The following is a 22,306-nucleotide window of genomic DNA, read 5'->3' as shown; positions in this document are numbered from 1 at the left end:
TCCTTTGCGTCTGTCTGGCTTTTGTCGCTCAGCGTAACGTTTGCAGGTTGCATGCACGTGCTGGTGCCCCGGTAAGAGAGCGTTCATGTTCACTGCCGTGTGGCATTTCCGCGTGCAAAGGCACCCCAGTGAGAGTATCCATTGTACCGCTGAAGAACATTCTGGTTCTTTCCAATTCGGGGCTGTCTGAGTCTGCTCGGGGCGGCCACCACAAAGTCGCCCAGGCCGGGTGCCTTACACAACAAAACTTTAGGGGGCACCTGGGTGGCTCAGTCGGTTGCGCGTCCGACTGCGACTCAGGTCATGATCTGACGGTTGGTGAGTTCGAGGCCCGAGTCTGGCTGGCTGAGGTCAGTGCAGACCCCGCTGCGGATCCTCTGTCTCCCTCTCACTGCCCCTCCCCCACTCGCACTCTCTCAAAAATAAAGAAAACATTCAAAAAAATTAAAAACAACTCCCCCCCCCCCATTTTATCTTCTCCTAGTTCTGGAGGCGAGAAGTCCTACCTCAAGGTGTCCCAGGGTTGGTTTCTTCTGAAGCCTCTCTCCTTGGCCTGTGGAATGGCTGTCTTCCCTGTGTCCATACGTGGGCTTCTTCCCTCTGTGCATAGATATTAATCTCCTCTTCTTTTAAGTTCATTTATTTATTTTTGAGGTGGGGAAGGGCAGAGAGAGAGGGAGACACAGAATCCGAAGCAGGCTCCGGGCTCTGAGCTGTCAGCACAGAGCCCGACCCCGGGGCTCGAACCCACGAACCGCGAGATTGTGACCTGAGCCGAAGTCGGATACCTAACCGACTGAGCCATCCAGGCGCCCCTAAGCTCTTCTTATGAGGACACCAGTCATAGGAGATTAGGGCCCACCTTAATGACCTCCTTTTCACTTAACTGCCTCTGTTAAAGGCTTATGTCCAAATTAGGTTACATTCTGAGGTGCTGGGGGGTAGGGACTCTGACACACGAATTGGGGAGGGGACACAAATCAGCGCATAAGCGGGGCGATTGTGTCGAAGCTGCCACGGTCGTTCTTGGCCACGACACGTTTGGTGAGCACGTGCACGCATTTGTTGGGTAAATGCCCCGCAGTGCATTTGCTGGCTCACAGGGTATGTGTGTGCCTCGGACCGTCGTAGAACTTACTCCACAGCAGTTGGGGCGTTTTGTGTCCCCTCCAGCAGTGGGCGTCAGTCCCGGCTGCCGCGCATCCTCACCAGGCCTGTGACCTTGTCGGGCCTTTTCATCTGGGCCGTTCTTTTGCCGGTAAGCGCAAAGGGTTATTTGCGTGGTCTTAATAGATACTGAAAATCGCCAGGATCTCCACCACTCCTTTCAAGGGAAAATTGTGCTATGTGGTGTTCAGAAATCAACAAGGGCGGAGCGCCTGGGCGGTTCCGTCAGTTAAGCGTCCGACTCGGGTCATGATCTCGTGGTTGGTGCGTTCGAGTCTCCCCCGGAGCCCCCAGAACGAAGAACCCTGCCCACACCTTGCTTTCAGACTTCTGGCCTACCAGAAGGGTCGAGAATACCCTCCTGCTGTTTTCGGTCACACAGCGCGTGGCCATTTGTTACGACAGCTGCTGGAGCCCGTTTTCCTGTCTGTGAAATGGGCGTGAACCAGACCTTTGAGGCCCGTGACACAATTGGAAGGAGAGCATCCCTTTAACCAATAAGCGAGCAAACGTCTGTGACGTGTCTCCAGAGGCCACGGGCTGGTGTTATTCGGCTGGAGGGAGGAGGCGCTCAGGTGATGGTAAGAGTCACCGGCTGGGTGCCAGACACTGTTGTAAGTGCCTCTGGCTGAGATCAAACAACAGGCATTCATTCACTTGCACCTCTGGGAGGGGGGGGGGGGCAGGCAGAGACACAGAATCAATTTCTTTGGGCCCAGATCAGAATGTTGGCTGGGGCCACATTCCCTGGGGAGGTTCCAGGGGACAATCAGTCCCCTGGCCTTTTGAAGCTTTTTTCCCCAGCTGTATTTTTTTAAATGTTTATTTTCGAGAGAGAGAGAGAGAGAGAGAGCAGGGGAAGGGCAGAGAGAGAGGGAGACACAGAATCCGAAACAGGCTCCGGGCTCCGAGCTGTCGGCACAGAGCCTGATGTGGAGCTCGAACCCGCGAACCGCAAGATCGTGGCCTGAGCTGGAGTCGATGCTCAACCGACTGAGCCACCCAGGCGCCCCCATGTCACCCTGTCTTCTGTGTCAAATCTGCCTTTGTTTCTTCCTCTTATAAGAACCCTTGGGATTGCGGTGAGCCCCCCCCCCCCAAAGATTCCAGGACCATCGCCCCATCTCGATTCTTAATCACATCTGCCAAGTCCCTTGTGCCGCGTAAACGAATATTCACAGGTCCCAGGAATCAGGGTGCGGACATCTCTGGGAGTCAGTGCTCAGCCTACCGCACCTTCCAGTAGCCCGGTGGGGTACAGGCACTGTTATTATGTTACAGATGGGGACCCAAAAGCTCAGAGGTGTTAAGTAACTCCCCCAGGGTCCCACAGCTCAGGCGGCAGAGCTGGGATCTGAAGTCAGCCAGCCTGGCTCCAGAGGCCACGATCTTACCTGCTCTGCACCTGGCATCCCTGTGGTCAGGCAGCCCTGAGTTCAAATCCCAGGTTGGCTTCTGGGTAGCTGGGTGACTGAGGGCCAGCGCTATGGGCTCACTTCCTGGGCTGACTGGGAGGGGCAGGGACATCACAACTGTCGGGGACACTTGGGTGGCTCAGTCGGTTAAGTGGCCGACTTCAGCTCAGGTCATGATCTCACGGTTCGTGGGTTTGAGCCCCATGTCGGACTCTGTGCTGACAGCTCAGAGCGATAATGGCGAACCCCTTGAGTTGCCCAGAGTTCGGGTGAAAATGCTCAGTGCCCCAAAGAGGGACTCTCAGGGTCCAGCTCCCTCTGAATCTTATCTTCTGACCTCCGACAGACATTCAGAGAAGGGCTTGCTTTCAAGTTTCACCTTTCTAACGTTATTACAGAGATCCAAGCAAAGACAGAACCTCATCGTAGTTTTCCAGCATCCCTCTTTCTCTCCACCCCCACAAGCGATGGGTCTATACATACGCGCGTATATGCGGGTGCGAAAAGCTTTGCTTCTCAGCCGGGGAGAGGCAGCCCCACCCCGCACCATAACACCACCCTTTGGTCATCAGGGTGGCAAAGATCAAAAAGTGATAAAACGCAGCGTCAGTGAGGCTGCGGGGAAACGCGCGCCCTGGGCTTGCTTGAGGGAGTGGGAGTTGGCACAGCCTCTTTGCTGAGCTGCTACCTTCGGAGGTGGTTTTATTGTCAGGGAGATGACGTGCAAGCCTCTTGATGCCTCGTCCAACGGAGCCGGGGCTCTGGCCCACACCCCGGGAGGTGCCTTTGACTTACACACTTCTCATTCTCTGATGTAAAAGGGCTTCCAGCTTTGTATGGACTTCAGGCCCTAAGCAACCTGCGTCCGCCTTGGGTTGCTTTTACTGCAACGTGATAATGGGAATGAACTTTCGATCGAGGAATTTGTCTTTGTAGAAGCGGTAATAATGGTCTCCATACACGGAGAACTTAACTATTTTAGGTCTTGTGACGAGCACTTGGTGTATTAATTCATTAATCCGTTCAATTCTGCACCACAAGCCTAGGAGGGAGGTGCTGGGATACCTACATCGCAGATGAGGCTACATTCCAGACAAGTTCTGTACAAGCTCAAGGTCACACAGTTGGTAAATGACAGAGCCAAGATTCAAACCCAAGCCTTCTGGCTTCAGAGTCAGTGGTCTTTTATCTTATTTTTTCATGGTTACTTATTTATTCTGAGGGAGACAGAGAGGAAGAGGCAGACAGAGAGGGGGAGAGAGAGAGAGAGAGAGAGAGAGAGAGAGAGAGAAAGAGAGAGAGAGAATCCCAAGCAGGCTCCGTGCTGTCAGCGCAAAGCCTGATGTGGGGCTCAAACTCACGAACTGTGAGATCATGACCGGAGCCAAGATCAAGTGTTGGACGCTTAAATGACTGAGCCACCCAGGCGCCCCCAGAGTCCGTGGTCTTAATCATGACATTAGGAGTCCTTTTTGAGCAAGGTCAAGTACTCACAAAGACGTGTGCCTCAGGAAGTTCAATGCGGCATTATTGGCGATCTCCCCAAATTGGAAACAACTCAACCGCCCATGAGACCAAGTGGGGCAAATTATGGTCCATCTCTAGGATGGAATATCACACAGCAGTTTTAAAGGCTGTCACCTATCCATTGTGAAACTAAAGATATACAGCCACAGAATCGGTGGCTCAGTTGGTTGAGCGTCCGACTCTCGATTTCAGCTCAGGTCACGATCCCAGGGTCGTGGGATCAAGCCCCGCGTCAGGCTGTGCTGTGGCAGTACATTGCCTGTTGGAGGCACTGGGGACACAGCAAGGCATGACGACAGACAACACAGTGGAGGAGACAGAGAACAAGATAAGTAAGTAAAACATTTGATCGTTTATTTATTTATTTATTTATTTATTTATTTACTATTATTATTTTTTAATGTTTATTCATTTTTGAGAGAGACAGAGAGAGAGAGCAGGGGAGGAGCGGAGAGAGAGGGAGGCACAGAATCTGAAGCAGGCACAGAGCTTGATGCGGGGCTTGAACCCACGAACCGCGAGATCATGACCTGAGCCGAAGTCAGACGCTTAACCGACTGAGCCACCCAGGCGCCCCAACATTTGGTAGTTTAGAGGGCGAACAATAAAATGGAAAAATAAAGGGGAAAGGTTGAAAGGGATGGGGAGTTTTGCAACTTTCAAACAGGCGGTTTCAACGTAGGCCCCTGAGTGCAGGTGACATCTGAATGAAGACGTAACGCAGTCGTGTGGTAGGTTTGGCAGGTATTTGGGGAGTTATAAGAGAACTCAGTTGTATGTGTAGAGAAGGTCTCTGAAAGGCTGTTAACTGTAACTTTATAAGGGGCAAGGGATTTGCAGGTACTTCCACTTTCCACAGTTTAAATCACAAAATAAAATTACCAGCAACCTCAGGGGATCCGGTCTGCCCACTTCAACAGTCAAATTTTGTATGACGTGTAATGATAGGTTTATCACGTTGGAGTTTTGGTTAACGCATGGAGCCTCCTGGAGTCTGCAGCCACATCCGGATCTCTCAGTGAGCGTCTTGCAGTTCCTAGAAGGCACTAAGCTCACTCACCACAGGGCCTTTGCACAGACTGTGTGTTCTCTGCCTGGACCCCCCCCCCCCCTCACCCTAAGCCCTCTCCTCCTGCCCCTCTGCAAGGAACCTCCCAAGCTTCTGTTTGTGGTATCTCACATTTACTTGTGCCTTCCCTCATGAGGGAAGGGATGGGGTCTGCCTTGTTCATGCCCGAGTCCTCCCCTCCCCAAGCACACCCCCTTCCCCCCACCCTCTGGCCCTGGCACTCAGTGCAAATTTAGAGAATGAAATAAAGATTGAAACTCTAAGGTCTCCTTGGCAGGAGGGTGAGGGATTCCCCACCCACCCAGCACAAGCCTGGTGGGTCAGGCTTCCAGGAATTATTGCCCAGTGCCTAGTACCTATTTACTGGAACCAGAAAAGAGGCAGCAGGTAGAGACCAGAGAGAGGACGGTGTCTCCTTTCCCTGGAAGAAGGTCATCTAGGCCCAACGAAGTTGAGTAAAGCTTCCAGAACACCCTTGCGTACCACCTAGACACACTCCCGCTTCCACCCACGGAGGGGGGGGTGGGGGGGTGCGGCGCCTTTAAGACTCCCGGAAACGGGACGGCAGGACCGGAAGTGATCCTCTTTCGTTCCCCTCTTCACGTGGTGCGGGCCGGAAGTGACGCGCGCGGCCCGGGAGCTGCGGACGCGGAGGCCGACGGAGCCGGAGTCGCCGACGCCGCGGGGTCTCCGGGACAGGTGACCGGAGGAGGGGGCCGGGAGCACGCCCGGAGAGGGCGGGGCCTGGCGCCCCACGTGGGGGGAACGGGAGCGGGTGCAGGCGCGGCAGCGAGCCGCCCGCGGAGGCGGGGTCAGAGTACTCTGCGGGGGGCGGGGACTGGACGCCCACATGGAAAGCTTGAGGGGCGCTGGCGGGGCGGGACGTCGGCAGGTGGGCCTGACCCGAGCGGGCCGAGCTGTGGGCGGGGCCGGGGCGTGGGTGCGTAGAAGAGGGTGGGGCTGAAAAGTTGTGTCCGGGCCGGGGGCGGAGCCAAAATATTGCCCGGAGAGCTAGGGGGCGGGACCGGGACGCGGGCCGAACGTGCTGGGGGCGGGGCCAGAAAGTTTTGCCTGAGCTTCCCGCGGGTCCGGATCATCGGCCCGCAAGTCAGGAGCGGATCCAGAGGCTGACGCGAAGGCGGGGCGGGACCAAAAAGTTGTGGGTGGCGGGGGCCGTGGCCAGGATGCTGGCAGGGAATGATGGGAGTGCAACCGGAAAGTTTTGCGGGACCCAGGGGTGCCGTCCGAGCGTTGGCACGCAAGCCGGCCCGGGAGCCAGAACCCTGACTGAGGGCGCAGGGGGCGGGACCGTATTTCGAAGCGACGAGGCCGAGCTGGGAAGCAGGGGGCGTGACCGGGAGGTTGGCCGGGCGAGTCGGAGGCGGGGCCAGGGTGTTGGCTGGAGGGCCGTGGGCGGGGCCCATGTAATAACGCGAGAAGCGGGGGGCGGGTTCAGGTTGTTACCCTGGGATCCGGGGGGTTGGGGTCAGAGGGTTGGCTGGTAAAGTCAGAAGCTGGGCCGGATTAACGACGCGCGGGCGGGCGGGGTCTGAGGGCTAGCGGGTGGGGCGGGGCCAGAAAGTTAGTCCTGGAGCGGGGCGGGGCCGTGGCCTTCGGGACCAGTTTGAGGCTGGAGTTTCCCCCCCATCCCCGGAAAGCCGCGCGCGGGCCGGGAAGTTCTGTCTGCGCCGGGCGGGGAAGTATTCACTGGGGAGGTTGAGCCAGGTCCGGGAAACCTCGCTATTGGGTACCAGGCTTGTTTTTGGAATCTGGCGGGGTGTTGGGGAGACAGCGGCACCTTTCTCAGGAAGCTGGAGGTGTGGGCTTAAAATGTTCTCCCAGGGTCAGGGCAGCCTATAGGCGTGGAGATCGGGCTTGTTTTGACTGTGGGGTTATGGGACGATTCTGACACGTCCCTGGGAGAGAGGTGGATTTAGAGTGTTCACAGGGATGGAGCAGCACCAGAATGGACGCAGGAAGGTGGGCCTAGAATTTTCTTGTACTGGTTGGGGGGTGAGAGGATGTATCTGAAGCTCTGTGGAGCTGGAGGTCTGGGTTAAAACGCCCAGCACTGGGGTGTGGAGGCTGGATTGGAATCTTCCTTTGGAAGGGAGCATTGTTGGCTGTTTCCTTAAGCGGTGGGGTGGGGCCAGAACTTTTCCCAAGGTGGGTGTGACTCTAGTGTCTAAGAAGCAAGTGGGTGGGCACAAACCATGGGAAGTGGCAGAGTCCAAATTTGGGCAGGTAAGGGGCAGGCTAGCCCTTTAAGACAGAGTGGAAATGAGGGCTAGAATCCCCTTGGGGTGCAGGTGTTGTTAATGCGCATGTGTGTTTGAGAGGAGCCCCCGGTATAGGAGAGGTGGAAGCAGACTGGGGAGTCGTTGGCCTTAGGGCTCTGTTCCCTCTGTCCTCAGGAACCCCTGGTGCTGTGTCCGGATTCTGCAGGGGAAGTTTGCTGGGACCCTGGCCCCACCTAGCCAGTGGAATGGTGAGATGGAAAGTGGGGAGTCTCTGGAATCTGAGCTTTGGGGCAGGGAGCTTGGGAGGAGGGGACCCACGACTCAGACCCTGGCTCGAATGCACTGGGATGGGTGTAGGTTTCCCTTGCTGCCTCTCAGCTGTCTCTTCTTCTTAGTCAGCCACACTGGATCTGAAGTCGAAAGAGGAGAAAGATGCTGAGTTGGACAAGAGGATCGAAGCTCTTCGGCGAAAGAACGAGGCCCTCATACGGCGCTACCAGGTGCCCTAGCCCCGCCCTGGGAGACCCCATCCCCTCTCCTCCCCGCAGTGAGTTTCCCTCACCTCTCCCTTCCTTAAAACCTTTTCATGGCTTCCCATCACTCTCAGGATAAAAGCCAAAGGCCTTAGCCTGCCATTCCTTCCTTCATTCCATCCATCCGTCATTCATTCACGAATACCCACCAAGGTCTTTACTGCCAGGCTCTGAGCTGAATGTTGTCAGGGATATAGCTGTGACCGAGACAGCCCTGGGCCTGTCCTTCTGGAGTTCACCGTCAAGTAGGGGCACAGACCTTTCTTTAGGCAGTGATGACCCAGAGTGGGCTGGGCTGGGTAGTTCACGGGTCTGTGAGAGCCCAGAGTGGGGGTCTTCACCCAGTCTGGAGGATATTAGGGAGGGCTTCCTAGAGGAAAGGATTCTGATACCTGAAGGGTGAGTAAGCTAGCTGAGGAGGAGAAGCGAACATGTTTTAAGCAGAGGGATTAGTTTGTGCAGAAACTTGAAACTTAGGGGCGCCCGGGTGGCTCAGTTGGTTAAACATCCTGCTTCGGCTCAGGTCGTGATCTCATGGTTCGTGGGTTTGAGCCCCCCTGCCCCCCTGTTGGGGCTCTGTGCTGACAGTGTGGAGCCTGCTTGGGATTCTCTCTCTCTCTGTCCCTCCCCCTGCTCGCTTCTTCCCCACGCCCAACCCCCCCCCCCCAAATAAATAAACTTTAGGGAAAAAAAAGAAACCTGAAACTTCATGTGGGAAGGTCAGTGGAGGGATATTGACCCAGGGAGGTCAGCAGGGGTCACGCCATGCTGAGAATTTGTACGGTTTCTCAAGGGCACTGGGGAACCTTGGAGGGTTTTGAGCAGGAGTGGGGTCAGGTCAGAATAGCTTTTTAGGAAGAGCTCTTTGGCTGCTGTGTGCTGTTGAGCGGGAGGAGGTGATACCGGAGGCCAGAGGCCCAGGAGGAGGCTGAGGCAGGGACTTCCGCGGGGAGAGGAGGGACAGGGCTGTGGGGAGGACTCCGTGACAGGCAGTGGTGGGGGGAGGGGAGGGGAGGTGGAAGGAGGGGCCAGGATGAGGTCCAGGTCCTTGCCAGAAGTGACAGAGTAGGTGGTGGGGTTATTTCTGAGGAGGGACTTAGGAGGAGGGGTGGGTTTCATTTATTCATATTTCATGCATTCATTCACTTAAAAAAAACAAAAGCATATTGAATTTCTGTTGTGTGTCACGAAGCGTTCTAGGCTGGGGGGGTACATCAGTGGACAAAACAGACAGGTACCCCTGTCCTCAGGCCGATTTGGTTGCAGAGGGGAAAGCAGACAATAACCAAGATACGCATGATGCCAGGTAGTTGAGCAGGAGAAGGGGCAGGAGACTGGCAGGGGAGGTGGTTTCTGTTAGTGGGTCAGGGAAGGCCTCTCTGAGGAGGGGACATTTCAGGAGCGGAAACCTGAAGGAGGTGAGAGGCTGAGGGCTCTCTGGGGGCAGAGGGAACAGCTGGTGCAAAGGCCCTGAGGCAGGGTTTAGCCTGGTGAGTTCTAGGAACGTTGAGGAGGGCAGAGTGAGCGAGGGGGAGAGGGAGGGAGGGAGGGTGGCAGATGAGGTTAGGATGGTAACCCGGCCAGACCCTGTAGGGCTCCGTAGGCTGTGGCTCTTGCCCAGAGCTGGGTACTGCAGGGGGGTTCTGAGCACGGGAATAGTGTCGTGCGGATTAGGGGAAGATGCCAAAGCGATCAGCTTTCTTGCCTGGAGCTCAGGAGAGAGGCCTGGGTGGGGGCCAGTCTTGGGGGAAGTTCATGGTGGCTGTGGGAATACCGCTGGTGCCAAGACCGCCGACCTCCTCCCGCTGACGTTTGCTCCTAGGAGATCGAGGAGGACCGTAAAAAAGCTGAACTCGAGGGAGTAGCGGTGACAGCGCCCCGGAAGGGCCGCTCGGTGGAGAAGGAGAACGTGGCCGTTGAGGTGGTGAGCTCCACACCGAGCTGGGTGACTCATTGGGCCGGGGGGGGGGGGGGGGGGGGGCGGGCGGGCGATGAGAGTTGAGACCTGAGGCCGGAGAGCGCCCCTCTCCGCCCCCAGCCGCCCCAGCCCTGTGGGCGGCCTCTGCTCCCACAGCTGCCCTCTGGGCTTGGGGGTCCCCGTCTCCTCATCTGAGTGACTGCACTTTTTCTCCCTTCCCTCTTGCAGGAGAAGAACTTGGGTCCCTCTCGGAGGTCTCCTGGGACCCCGCGGCCCCCGGGGGCCAGCAAGGGAGGCCGGCCCCTCCCCCAGCAGGGAGGCCGGGCAGGCGTGGGCCGGGTGGCCCGTCACTGGGAGGACAGTTCTGGGGAGCAGCCTCGAGGAGGAGCTGGGGGCCGCGGCCGGAGGGGCCGGGGCCGGGGGTCCCCTCATCTGTCTGGGGCCGGAGATGCCTCAACTGCCGACCGCAAATCCAAGGTGGGGGCCCGGCATGGGCTGGCGTCCTCTGACCGATGCGCTTCCGGTCTCGTTCGCCTCGTTCCTGCCCGCAAACGGACCGGCTTTCTGCATCTGACTTCTTCCGCCCCCCCCCCCCCCCCCCCCCCCCCGTCGGCTCATTCTCTCTCTCCTCCCTCCCCCACCCCTGACCAGTGTCACGCGTCCTCTCCCTGTGTTTTGCTCTGTGTCTGGCGCACCCTTGCCACCCGCCGTGTCTTGCCCCATCTCTGTCCTCTCTCTGGCTCCTTCTCTCCAGGGCACGCGCTCTCCTTGGCTCTCGTTTTCTGTCTGTCTCGCTCCCTGGATCTGTTTTTGGGGAGCAGTGAGGTTCTTACTGAGACTGCTCTGCCGCCCTGATGCGGAGGTTAGCAGGCCGGGGGGGCTGCTGGGCAGAGTGACTCAGCGCACCATGGACTTGGGCTCAACTTGGTTCGATGAGTTCCCTGTCCTTGGGCAGCTCCCTTCCCTGTGGGAGCTTCTTGGGGGAGTCCTAGAATCAGATTTAAAAGTTACTGTGAGCGTTCTGTGAACAGCAGGCACTTGAAAGCCTCAGAGTAAGTGTCGGAAGAATGTCACTTACGGATGTTCATCTATCTGTCCGCCTATTTGTTCTAGAGAGCGCGAGCACGTGAGCGAGGGGCAGAGAGAGAGAATCTCGTGAGGTGCAGAGAGAGGGAGAGAGAGTCCAGGGCTGGGAGCGGGACTTACGCTCACGACCCGTGAGATGGTGACCTGAGCCGAAATTGGATGCTTAACTGACGGAGCCACCCAGGCGCCCCACGGGTGTTTGTTTACCATTTGTACACGCTAAGCTGCCGTCACGTAAAAGACCCCCGTATACCATGGCTTAAACCAAGCGGAAGCTTATTTGTCTCCTGTGTGCCAAGCCCTGGGAACGAAAACGTCCTCTCCAGCAACTTGGCCGCGTGCTTATCTGAAATTCCGTTACCATGGAAGAAGGGGAGAAGGGATTGTGGGGGGTCACCTCGCCATCTGCCAAGTAATTGCTGTTACTGCTGTCATTAGTTCTGTGGCAGCCAGGGTGTGTTGGGGTCCCCGGCTCCTTCCCCAGGTTCAGCGTTTCCCCAGGGAGGTTGACGGGTAAGATTTATTATGGTGCAAGGGCACAGAACAAAACCAGAGGGACAAGGCACGCGGGACGGAGTCTGGAGGGAGCCAGGTACAGGCCCCCAAGTGTTCTCGTCCGGCCGAGTCACACGGGACGGGGTCCTCCAGCGCCGAGTCGTGACAACCCACATGACGGGCTGTCTTCCGGGGACTCCCTAGAGACCAAGAGCCCAAGGTTTTTACCGGGCTCTGGTCGTGTGGGGCCCCTCTGCCTTGCGCCTACCCAAATCCCGGACCTCGGAAGGAAAGCCGGCGTTCCGGGCACACCTGTTGTTTGCACAGAGAGTCAAGGCACCCTGAGCCCCCTTTCTCAGTTAGCCGTTGACCGAGAACCTGCTGGGAGCCGAAGTCCCAGATGCTGGCCGAGGCCTTTGAGAGCAGGCCTGTCTAAGGAGGGAGTCTCCGGCCGGCAGCAGCTCCCCTCCTGCCCGGATGCCAGTGAGCAGTGGGCTTGTGCGGGTCTCCCTGACGGCCCGGTGTTTCCGTGTCTGTGTTCTTACCCCCTAGGAGTGGGAGGAGCGGCGCCGGCAGAACATCGAGAAGATGAACGAGGAGATGGAGAAGATTGCGGAGTATGAGCGCAACCAGCGGGTCAGTGCCCCGGGCGTCCCCGTGGCGCGGCCCTCTGCCACCCCCCGCCCCCTCCCCCATGAGCCCGCCAACCCCGTCCCCCACTCCCTGTGCCCGCAGGAAGGCGTGCTGGAGCCCAACCCGGTGCGGAACTTCCTGGACGACCCCCGGCGACGCGGCGGGCCCCTGGAGGAGCCTGAGCGGGACCGCCGGGAGGGCAGCCGCCGGCACGGGCGCAACTGGGGGGGACCCGACTTCGAGCGGGTGCGCTGCGGCCTGGAGCAGGAGCGGCAGGTGGGTGCCGGGTGCTGGGGCGCCCTGGCCTGACCGCCGTCCTTCCTGCGGCGTAGGTCTGCGCGGGCCTGACCGAGACAGCAGGGCAGGGAGGGCCGGCCTCCGCGCCCCGTCTCTGAGCCCCAAGCCGATGGTCCGTTGCCTTGTGGGCACCGCAGCGCCCTCCCCTCCTGGCTCTCTGGTTTGCTCGGCCCCGTCCTCTCGATATCGTCAGAAACGTTTACCGGGAACCACTGGGTGCTGGGCACGGCCTTGGGTGCTGGGGCTGAGTCTTTGTTTTTTGTTTTTCTTTTTTTCTTTTTTTTTTTTTTTGGAGAGAGGGAGCAAGTGAGGAGGTGGCAGAGAGAAAGAATCCCAGGAGGGGCAGAAAGAGAGAGAGAAGCAGGGCTCCCATGAAGTGGGGCTCGTGCTCACCCGATGCGGGACTCGAACTCACTGCCTGCAAAATCCCGACCTGAGCTGAAGTCAGGTGCTTAAGGACTGAGCCACTCAGGCACCCTGGAGCTGAGTCTTAACCAAGGCCAAGCCTCCGCCCTAAAGAGGTTGATTCTGGTGGGAGCTACTTAAACGAGCGAGCATATAGTAAGGCGTGAGCTAGCGTCAGACGTAAAATGCAGGGGAGGGGGCGTAGAGGGTGGAGACGGGGTGCCGCTTGGGGAGAGATCTGGGATGGCCTCTGAGGAGGCGCCACACAGCAGACCGCGTTCGCATCTCTGCCCTGTCCCCTCCTTGTGTGACCTTGAGCACAGCCGGCCTGGGGGAGAGACGGGGGCGGGCTGGCCGGTGGCTCGGGGCCCTGACTGTCTGTCTGCGGGGCGGGACAGGGCCGCCGGGCCGGCCTGGCTGGCGCTGGCGACATGACGCTGTCCATGACGGGCCGGGAGCGGTCGGAGTACCTGCGCTGGAAGCAGGAGAGGGAGAAGATCGACCAGGAGCGGCTGCAGAGACACCGCAAGCCCACCGGCCAGTGGCGGCGGGAGTGGGATGCCGAGAAGACGGACGGGATGTGAGTGTCCTCTCTGGCTCCTCGACCTTGACCCCTGACTTAAGGCCTTCGTCGCCCCGCCCCGTGTGTCGGGTTCGAGGTCACCATCACCAAATCCCCGGCACATCAAACCACTTTCTCGTGTCTGCGGGTCAGCTGGGTTCAGCTGATCCACGCCGGGCCCCGTAGGCCGCGGGTCCGGCTGGGCTTGGCTTCTCCATGCGGGCGGAACTCAGTTCTGCTCCATGTGGGTTCGTGCTGGGGTTCAGGCTGAAGGGAGCAGCTCTCCAGAGAGGTGCTGGTCACAGCATTGGCAGATGAGCAGGAGGGGAGAGCAGGCACTTCCGTTTTGGTAGCAGCAGACCCAGCGTTGCTGGGGCCAGAGATTAGGCTGCCCTAGTAGATGGTGCCACGGCCCCGCGGCCAAGGGCACGGATGGAAATTCTGCACAGGGAGGGCATGAGAAACTGCTAACAGTGATTAGACCTTCGCACCCCCGTCCCTCACCAGCCTGTCCCCCACCAACCCAGCCCCTTATCCAGGTGGCACTGGTATCCTTATGTGACTCCGTGCTCTTCGAGGTCCCCAGAAACATCCAGTTAGCCCAACTTAAAGCGAAGCTATACCCTTGTGTCCCGGACCAGAAGACCAACTTCCATACCAGAGAGCTGGCCAATAGCAGTCTAAAGACTGCTATTAAAAACTTAAGTTTTTAATGTTATTTATTTATTTAATCTTTATTTTTGAGAGTGAGAGAGAGAGTGAGGGTGAGCGGGGGAGGAACAGAGAGAGGGAGACACAGAATCCGAAGCAGGCCCCAGGCTCTGAGCTGTCAGCACGGAGCCCGATGTGGAGCTCGAACCCACGAATCGCGAGGCCACGACCTGGGCTGAAGTCGGATGCTTAACCGACTGAGCCACCCTGGTGCCCCGCAGCTGTAGTTTTCCATGCCCTCCCGTGCCCTTTGCTGCTTTGCAAGTTTCCACGCCTGTCGCTTTTGTCGCTGGCACGGGCTGAAGAAAGAGGGTGTTGGCTGTGTGCCTGGGTGGTCTGAGCATTTCTCTGTGGGTCGTGAGCCCAACCGGTGCAAGCGTGAGGAGGTCTCTGCACAGACGTTGTGGCGGATCCTTCTAAGGTGCGGGCAGCCGGGCTTCTAGCGGGATGTTCTCCGGGTTGGGAACAAAAACGTAATCGTTCTTCCTCGAGCCCCCAAAGCAGCGTGCAGCACGTCTTGTTAGCGTGTGGGTACGTTGATTTCGTCAGCAAACGTGGATTGAGTCCCTCCTCTGTGTCACGAAGGGTGGTGGGGATTCTAGGGGATGGGGACACGACAGTGAACAAAACCGCTTCTGCCCTCAAGGGACCTAGATTCTAGTTGGAAAGGGGGACACTGAATAGATCCAACGGCAGCTCATGAGGAACAACGGAGCGTGGAGAAGGAAGGAGACCCTTCTTTTAGACTTGGGTGATGCGCGTGTAATAATAGGTGATTATTTTAGACCGGGGTTTAGGAGGGTCTGAGCGGAAGCCTGGAGGAGGTGAGGGTGCCGGCCGCCGAATGGCCTGGGGAGGTGTCCCCAGGAGCAGTGGGTGCAAAGGCCCTGAGGCAGGAGCGCGGTGTCGTAGGAGTGCTAGCAAGCGAGGCCTGACTGGAAGCTGGGGATTATGTGCTTTCCAAGTTTTTGTTTTGGGGGTCAAATACTGAATTTTTTCTTTCTGTTAAGCTGCCTGCTCACCCCCTTCTCTCTTCTCCCCAGGTTCAAGGATGGCCCAGCCGCTGCCCTCGAACCATCCCATCGCTATGGTGAGCGGGTGTCCTTGGGTGGGGTGGGGCCGCTGGCTGGGCCGGGGGAGGGGGTTAGTTTGTGCCCTGCCCCCCCCCATCCCTGACCCCTCCCGGCTTCTGTTGCAGATGATCAGGCCTGGGCTCGGCCCCCCAAGCCCCCCACTTTCAGGGAGTTCCTGTCCCAGCACAAAGCGGAGGTCAGCCGCAGGAGGAAGAAGGGTAGCCGATCCCAGACCAAGGCAGCCCCTCGTGCCTACAGGTGGGGGCACCCCTTCCCCTGGCGTGTGCAGGCCCCCCCACTCGCAGCAGGGCCGTGTGGCTCTAGATCTGGTTGTCCTGACATGTGTATGTGTGGCTTTGTCTTTGCCGTCTCGTCCCTGTCTGTTCTCGGGTACGTGTGTCTCTCTTGTGGGTCAGGCTCTTGCTTCTGGGGAGTTGGGGCCTCCGTCTCTGCTCTACCCCCATCCCTCTCCTCGTCCCCCCTCTTCTTTTCTGCCACCTGGCCCCCCTCCATCTATCTGTGCCTGATAACCTGGGGACACAGACCCGCCGTTTCCTCCTTAGTGCTCCAGCATGCTGGGTCCTCACCCGCAAACCTACAACCCCCTCTCGCCCGGAGTTGAATTTTGCAGCTCTTCTCCGGAGAGGATCTGGAGGTGGGAAGCCCCTTCCCATCCACCTGGGCCTCACCCCTCTCCTTGGTCCCCTCCAGTGACCATGACGACCGCTGGGAGACGAAGGAGGCAGCATCCCCAGCCCCTGAGGCCCCACAGCCCCCTCCACCCGAGGAGACGCCCGTGCAGGTGAGGCAGGCTGTCCTCTCCGGGCAGGGGGGTGGGGGTGCTCCGGGTCCACGCCCGCTCCCCCGACCTGCCCTGTGCTCCCCGCAGCCGCTGGAGACCCCAGCTCCTCCTGCCCACCGGCCTCCTGAGGATGACGGGGAGGAGGACGAGGGGGAGGATGAGGAGTGGGAAGATGTGAGTGAGGAGGAGGAGGAGATCGAGGAGGAGGAGGAGGAGGAGGAGGGGGAGGAGGAGGAAGAGGCCATCGAGGAGGAAGAAGAACCAGCCCAAGACCACCAACCCCAAGAGGCTGCGCCCACCGGAAGCCCCACCGGTGAGCAGGCTGACAAAGAGCCTTCCAGGCCAGAGGAGCCCCTGCCACTTCCCCCGGCCCCTGCCAGGCCTTCTAGCCCCTTCTCGCCCCCTGGGGGCCACCAGCCCGTGTCTGACTGGGGTGAAGAGGCGGAGCTGAATACTTCCCCCAACGCTGATGCCCTCTCCCTCTCTCCGGGTGAGGCCTGGCCATTTGGAAATGCATGAAGCTGGCTGCTTGTGTGTGTGCTGGAGGGGTGCACTGGCAGGCGGGGAACCGTCAGGGGCTGGGTTCCCCCGCCCCCTTCACTGGGACCCCGTGTACCCGCCACCCCAATGGGTAGGGAGGACGGTCCATGCCTGTCTCTGGAATGCCTCCCCCCCCCCCCCATCCTGCCCGTGCTCTGGGCCACAGAGGCCCCTCCCCAATAAAGAGTTCACGTCCTCGAATGATATTCCCCAGGTGTGTCCTTGAACACCCCCTCCCACCCCCCCAGGACCTTTTCTCTCACGGTGGGGGGAAATATGGAGGGGTAGGGGCTTGACTGGGCCTCCCCCCTTCCCCAGGAGGTGACCAGCCAGCCCCTGCCTCCCTCGAGAGTGGGCCCTGCCTCCCAGGAACCCAGAAAGCTGAAGAGGAAGGGTCTGAGGCAGCTTCAGGTGGGGGAGTGGACGGGGCCCCAGAAGATGGCCTTCTTCCTCTTTTTCTCCCCCTGGGGCTGAGGGGAGGGCTTGGGGAGAGGATAGAGTGGAGCTGGGTGTGCGGGGAAGCCGCGGATGGGGGGGGGGAGGGGTGAGGCTACAACGCTTGAGATTGGGTGAGATTGGAGCCCAGGTCAAGGGGGTGGAGCTAAATGGAGGCCCTCTGGGGCCTAGCGCTTGGAAGCATGGTGGGGGAGGGGAGCGAGGGTGGGATTAGGATTTAGAGGCTGACCCCAGGCGTTGGGGGATAAAGTCTAAATATGATGGGGTGGGGCTAGGCCCAAGGGGTAGGGCTAAGGGCAGGATTAGGAATTTAAATAGGTCGTCTTCAGCCAGACCACCCTGAGCGCGCCCTATCTCGTCTGATCGCGGAAGCTAAGCAGGGTCGGGCCTGGTTAGTACTTGGATGGGAAGAATTTAAATAGGTCAAAAGTAAGAATGGGGGGGGGGGGTCTAAGCGAGTAGAGGAAATCAGAATCGAAATGCATTTCCCGTTACAATGTTGGGCCCAACCACCTCCATCAGTGCGAGCCGGGCTGGGAACCAGGGACCTCCCCAGGCGTGACATTAGAGTTTGGGGGGCAGAGCGAAGGAAGATCTGGTTAGAACTCAGGTGGGCAAGGGCAAGAGGGCGGGCACTCTTGGGGCTAGTTTAGGTCCGTGGGGGACTGGGCGGGAGTGGGGGAGGCTGGAGTCCGAGAGGACAGAGTTGAGGACGGTCGGGGAGGGCAGGTGTCCAGGCGTTTCTCGTCTTCGTCTTTGGACCCTTTGCTGGCCAAGTGACTGATCTCGCTGTACCAGATAGCTTCCTCGATTGTAAATAGGGTTCTGCTGGGGTGCATGCAGTTTGTGGGTTCCCCTGCGAGGATTAAAGGGAGTCCGAGGCCCATAAACCATTTAGCGCAGGGCGACTGAAGCTAGGCTCAGTTGGGATCAGAGACGGAACTAGACGGGTGGAGGGTGGGGGAAACTGTTCCCTCCGCTGACTGCCCCTTCTCTCCCCCAGAGGCGGGCACTGAGGGTCAGGAGACCGCGGAGATCACCGACTTCCAGAGGGTGCGTTTCTGCAAGGTGGTGGCGGCCGCTCCGCCACCGGGGGCCGCCCGCTGACCGCGCCTGCAGACTGCGGCCTCCGCGTTCTGCACTAACCTCCTGCCGCCTTGCTCCTCTGTCCTCTGCTTCCGTCACGCTCCAGCCAGGAGAGGGTTAAATGTAAGGGGGGCGGAGTCAGGGCCAGTGAACGGGGTGGGACCAGGGCAATAGGCAAGTCTCACGAATGGGGGGCGCCGTGGCACCGGGAGGGTTGAGACGCCCCCGAGTTACCCACCTAATGGCAGCCATGGGGGCTAGGTGCCGGTCCCCGGATCTAGATTCCCGCCTCCTGGAGTTTCCATCTGGGGCATGGCAAATAGCCGGTGACTCTCCCGCAGGACTTGGAATTACTAGGCCACCGGCCTTCTCTTATTAAACGCAGTGCTTCCGCTAACCTTTGAACTGTGTTTCTGGAGGGCAGGCTGGGTTGCTGTGCTTGGCGGGCTTTTCCATGGCGGAAGAGGCGGGAGGAAGGGGTCTTCCTTCCTTCACTCCCCTGATACGTCTTCCCTCCCCCCCCCCCCTCTCGCAGGCCTCCCCGAATTCCTGAAGACGCTGCTGGGAGGGGACTGAAGCTTCCCCGCCTTGATGGGGAGGGGGCGGCAGGAGGGGGTTAGTCTGGATTTCCAGGCTGCGCTCTCTCCTCCCCGGAGACTGCTCTGGATCCCATGACTTTAGGGAGAGGGAGAAACTGAGGGTGGTGGGGAGGCGTTGGGGAAGGGGCGTGACTGGCTTATGGGGCAGAGCTGGAGCTTCGGGGCGTTGAATTTAGATCTCTGGACGCGAAGTAAGGATGAGGTGCCGTGAGGGGCGTGGCTAGGGTGCCTGGGCGGGGCCACAACTCGTGGGTGAGGTTAGGACATAGGCGGGCCTTAGATGTGGTATGGGGCCGCGACAGCAGGTTTAGATGCGAGTTCTTAACGCGGCTGTGGGGGGCAGTCCTCGGTGGAGGGCGTGGCCAATGCGGGGCTAGAACCAATGGGCTGAGGCGGCGGAAAGTTGCGGAGCCTGGACTAGAGAGTGTGAATCCAAGGAGAGGAGAGGGTGGCTTCGAGTGCTAGAATCGAGTGTGATTCAGAGAAAGGCAAGTTAGAAGCGGGGAGGACCTGCGGCTAAGGCGGGGCGGGGTTTGTGAGGCTTGAACCTCGTAAGGGCTTGGGGTTCGGAGGCTGGGCTTCGATGCCTGGGAGAAGTCTGTGTCCCGAAAGGGGACGGGGTTGGGGCGCGGGGAGGAGGCCAGAAGGAGGAGGGCGGGGCTAAGTGCTGGGCGGGTTCGCATTTAAGAGGTGTGGGCGTCACACCGAAGCCTGGCAGTAGTTGCCAGCTGCGTTTGCGGGCCTGGGGCGGGGTCAGAGCCAAGTGGGGGTGGGGTCAGGGCGCTAGTTAAGTCTTAGCTTGATAATGGTTGGCTGGAGTCTGGGGAGGGGGTGGGTCCAGGATGCGGAGGAGACCAGCCCGCGCGGGGGCGTGATCATCCTGGCGGGGGCGGGATCATCCTGGCGGGGGCGGGGTTGGATCGAGGAGATGCAGAGCGCGGGGGCGGGCCCAGGGCGCGGGGGCGGGGCCTGTGCGGGCCGCTGCGCCGGGCGGAGTGGGCTGCGGGGATGCGGGGCACGAGCTGCGTGGGCGGCGGCGGCGAGAGCCCGGGTGGTGCCGGGCTGAGCGAGGGCCCGCGGGGCCGCTGGCTGCGCCTGGCCCCCGTCTGCGCCTACTTCCTCTGCGTCTCGTTGGCCGCCGTGCTGCTCGCCGTCTACTACGGTCTCATCTGGGTTCCCACGCGGCCCCCCGCGGGCCCCGCCGGCCCGCCGCCCAGCGCGCCGTCTCCTCCGTGCGCCGCCCGCCCGGGCGCGCCGCCTGCCCCGGCGCCTGCCGCTGCCTCGATCTCCTGCCTCCTGGGAGCCCCCGGCGGGCCGCGACCCCAGCTCGAGCTGCCGCGCAGCCGCCGCCGCCGCCGCCACAGCGACCACAGCCGCCGCCCGAACCACCGCCAGACACCCAGAGAGAGGCCGGAGGCCGCGGGGGGGCGAGGACCCGGGTAGCCGTCCCTTCCACCCCCTGCTGGATCTCCGGCCCTCGAGAGGCCGGCGCCCCCGCGGCGGATGCTCCGTACCCGGTCGGGCCCGGGCTCCGTCTTCACGACATCGCCCAGCGTCTCCGGAGTCGTCATCCTGAAGAATGGGGAGCGAAGGGGAGCTGGCTTGGGGCCTCGCTCCTCTGCCGTCAGGCTTCTCCGCCATCAGGCTCCTCTGCCATCAGACCGGGGTCCTCCACCATCTGGCAGACCCTCTCCTGACCTCTGCCTTCTGACCCCCTCCATGGGATTCTGAGCACAGAGCCCACAACCCGCCCTCCTCCTCTCTGAATCTCCGTGTCCGTATGTCCCCCCTGCAATAAACTCCAGCCCCAAGTGCCTGGTGCTGTGTTTGTTGTATTGTTTTCGAGATGTCTCTCTTTTCAAGTTTGTAAGGGGAAGGCCTTCCCGGCGTCTGATCCTCGTGTCTTTTGCCCTGGGTGGGTAGGGTGGGCTCTCCCTTGACCTGGGCGGGCGTGTTTTTCTTTTCCCATCGCCAACACTTAGCCTTTGGGGTGGGGAGAAGAGGCTTATCTGCAACAGAGCAGTTGAAGGTCAGACAGTGTGAAGGACTTCGCAGTTTTGCGTACGCTTGGGGCAGAAGACAAGTGCCTCTGGAGAGAAGCAGACAAGTCCGCCCTCCTGTTCCAGCACAGATGAGGGGAGAGGTGGGATAGTTTCGCACAAGCATTGGGGTCTTCAGGGATTGGGATTAGTGTGATTATAGTGTCAGGCAGAGAGGCTGGGTCCCCCTGAGATGTCAGGATTGCTGCTGGGAGGGAGTGAGGCCTTCTTCCCGGGGTCTGAGAGCTGAGGGTGGACGGGTGGTGGTGGGCCTGTGCCTCCCTGGAAATCACAGAGGAAGTTAGCCAGTACTGTGCTGCCTTTAAAGATTCGTACAAGCTCTCTGGTCTGCAGTGCTGCTGGTGGACCGAGGCAGAGAAATTCCAGGCCTGCCGAAAGAGTCAGAAGTGGTTGAATCTATCCCCTCCCCGCAGAGGACTGAGGCCTGGCTCTGGGCAGGGCATTGGACCCTATACGAAGGTAGCCGTTTTCTTGTCTAGCCTCCTCCTTTGAACTGGAGACTTTCCCAGGGGAGTGAAACTGAACCTCCTCCCTCAGGCTGGGACATCAGTGGATATGGACTGGGCTGAGCATGTCAGTCATTCTGTGTCCCTTGTTTCCTCCCTTCTATCCATCCAGCACCACTTCCCAGAGGGTGTCTCCAAACCGAAGGGGAACTCAGGGACCCAGCACCCCTTTATGGTTAGCATAGGGCACTGACCTTGGAGCCAAGATGCCCAGATCCAAGTTTCAGCTCTTCCTCTCCCTAGCTGTGTGACCTTGGGCAGGTTACTCAACCTTCCTGGTCCTGTGAAACGAAGATGATGATAGTACTTCCAGAGTAAATAAACTAGTGACCCAAAGCCTTTCAAACGGCATCACACGTTCCTTCTCTCCACCCGCCTCTGTCCCTCAGGGATTAAAAAAAACCACAGCTTGGATCCCGAGGGATGTCAAGTCGGCCCAGAGCTCTGGACGCCAGCAAGTGGTGAGTTGGAGGTGGGGACCCTCTGCATCTCTGAACCCTCTCGGCTCTCTAGCTTCCTGCCCTCTTCTCCCAGCCCCGTTGCTCCCCATTCCTCGGTTTCTCTTCCTGTCTCTGTGTCTCCCTTGCGCCACCCTGGTCTCTCCCCCTTCCGTCCCTGCCTCTCTGTCTCTCCCTGCCATCTCTCAGTGTTGTCCCTGCCTCTGTCCCTCACTCGGTGCTCTCTCTGACTCACTCTCTTGAGTCTCTGTCGCTTTCCGCCCCAGCTCTCTCTCTGTGTCTCCTCCCTCCCTCCCCTTGCTTCCCCCCTCCCCGTCCTGCCCCAACACCCCCCTCCCCCTCCCCCCCCTTCTCGTTTCTTCCCCAGCTCCGTCCCCCAGTGCCCTATCTCCTCTCCCATCTTCGTCTGTCTTCCTTATCTCTCAGTCTCTCCTTTGGTCACTGTCTCTTAATTTGGCACTTAACAAACACTTACTGAGCATTTACTCGGTGCCAGGCCTTATTCTAGGCACCTGGGTCACAGCGGTGAACAAAACAGGCAAAGCTGCCTGCTTTCGAGGGAGCTGACCTATTGCTGGAGAGACAGACAAGAAGCACGATGAGTGACTTAAATACATGTTATGTCTGTTAAGCAGCACAACGGACGAAGATAATCAGGGTGACAGGGA

The 22,306-nt window shown here is 59.5% G+C and overlaps 2 protein-coding genes and 1 long non-coding RNA gene across 13 annotated transcripts; 2 read left to right on the top strand and 1 right to left on the bottom strand.

Annotated features, from left to right (window-relative positions):
• Window positions 1–5,760: 5,760 nt before the first annotated feature.
• On the top strand, window positions 5,761–18,663 carry CCDC9 (coiled-coil domain containing 9). Of its 11 annotated transcripts, XM_045441911.1 has the most exons (15): window positions 5,761–5,877; window positions 7,593–7,666; window positions 7,814–7,918; window positions 9,774–9,875; window positions 10,098–10,346; window positions 12,003–12,086; window positions 12,186–12,359; window positions 13,184–13,365; window positions 15,102–15,148; window positions 15,257–15,389; window positions 15,843–15,933; window positions 16,021–16,423; window positions 16,792–16,884; window positions 17,933–17,982; window positions 18,551–18,663. In XM_045441911.1, exons 2-15 carry the CDS (start codon window positions 7,664–7,666, stop codon window positions 18,566–18,568), a joined length of 1,734 nt encoding a protein of 577 aa, XP_045297867.1. In that variant the 5' UTR covers window positions 5,761–5,877; window positions 7,593–7,663; the 3' UTR covers window positions 18,569–18,663. The 11 variants fall into 11 exon arrangements, with proteins under 11 accessions (XP_045297867.1, XP_045297873.1, XP_045297865.1 ...); XM_045441917.1 differs by lacking the exon at window positions 16,792–16,884 and having other exon boundaries at window positions 16,021–16,246; XM_045441909.1 differs by lacking the exon at window positions 18,551–18,663 and having other exon boundaries at window positions 9,774–9,872; window positions 17,933–18,412.
• Window positions 14,410–18,368, bottom strand: LOC123578762. Its single transcript, XR_006702501.1, has 2 exons — window positions 18,254–18,368; window positions 14,410–14,656 (listed from the first exon to the last, which is right to left on the bottom strand). It is a non-coding gene; the product is annotated as an uncharacterized LOC123578762 (long non-coding RNA).
• Window positions 18,664–19,540: 877 nt separating the features above from the next.
• INAFM1 (InaF motif containing 1) lies at window positions 19,541–20,429 on the top strand. Its single transcript, XM_045441918.1, has one exon. The coding sequence runs from the start codon at window positions 19,623–19,625 to the stop codon at window positions 20,055–20,057; it is 435 nt and encodes a 144-aa protein (XP_045297874.1). The 5' UTR covers window positions 19,541–19,622; the 3' UTR covers window positions 20,058–20,429.
• Window positions 20,430–22,306: the final 1,877 nt, after the last annotated feature.

The sequence above is a fragment of the Leopardus geoffroyi genome, chromosome E2 (assembly GCF_018350155.1).
Source record: "Leopardus geoffroyi isolate Oge1 chromosome E2, O.geoffroyi_Oge1_pat1.0, whole genome shotgun sequence".
In the NCBI taxonomy this organism is placed as follows: Eukaryota; Metazoa; Chordata; class Mammalia; order Carnivora; family Felidae; genus Leopardus; species Leopardus geoffroyi.
Note: the sequence above shows the minus strand (reverse complement) of the source record. Positions and strands in the feature narration are given on the sequence as shown.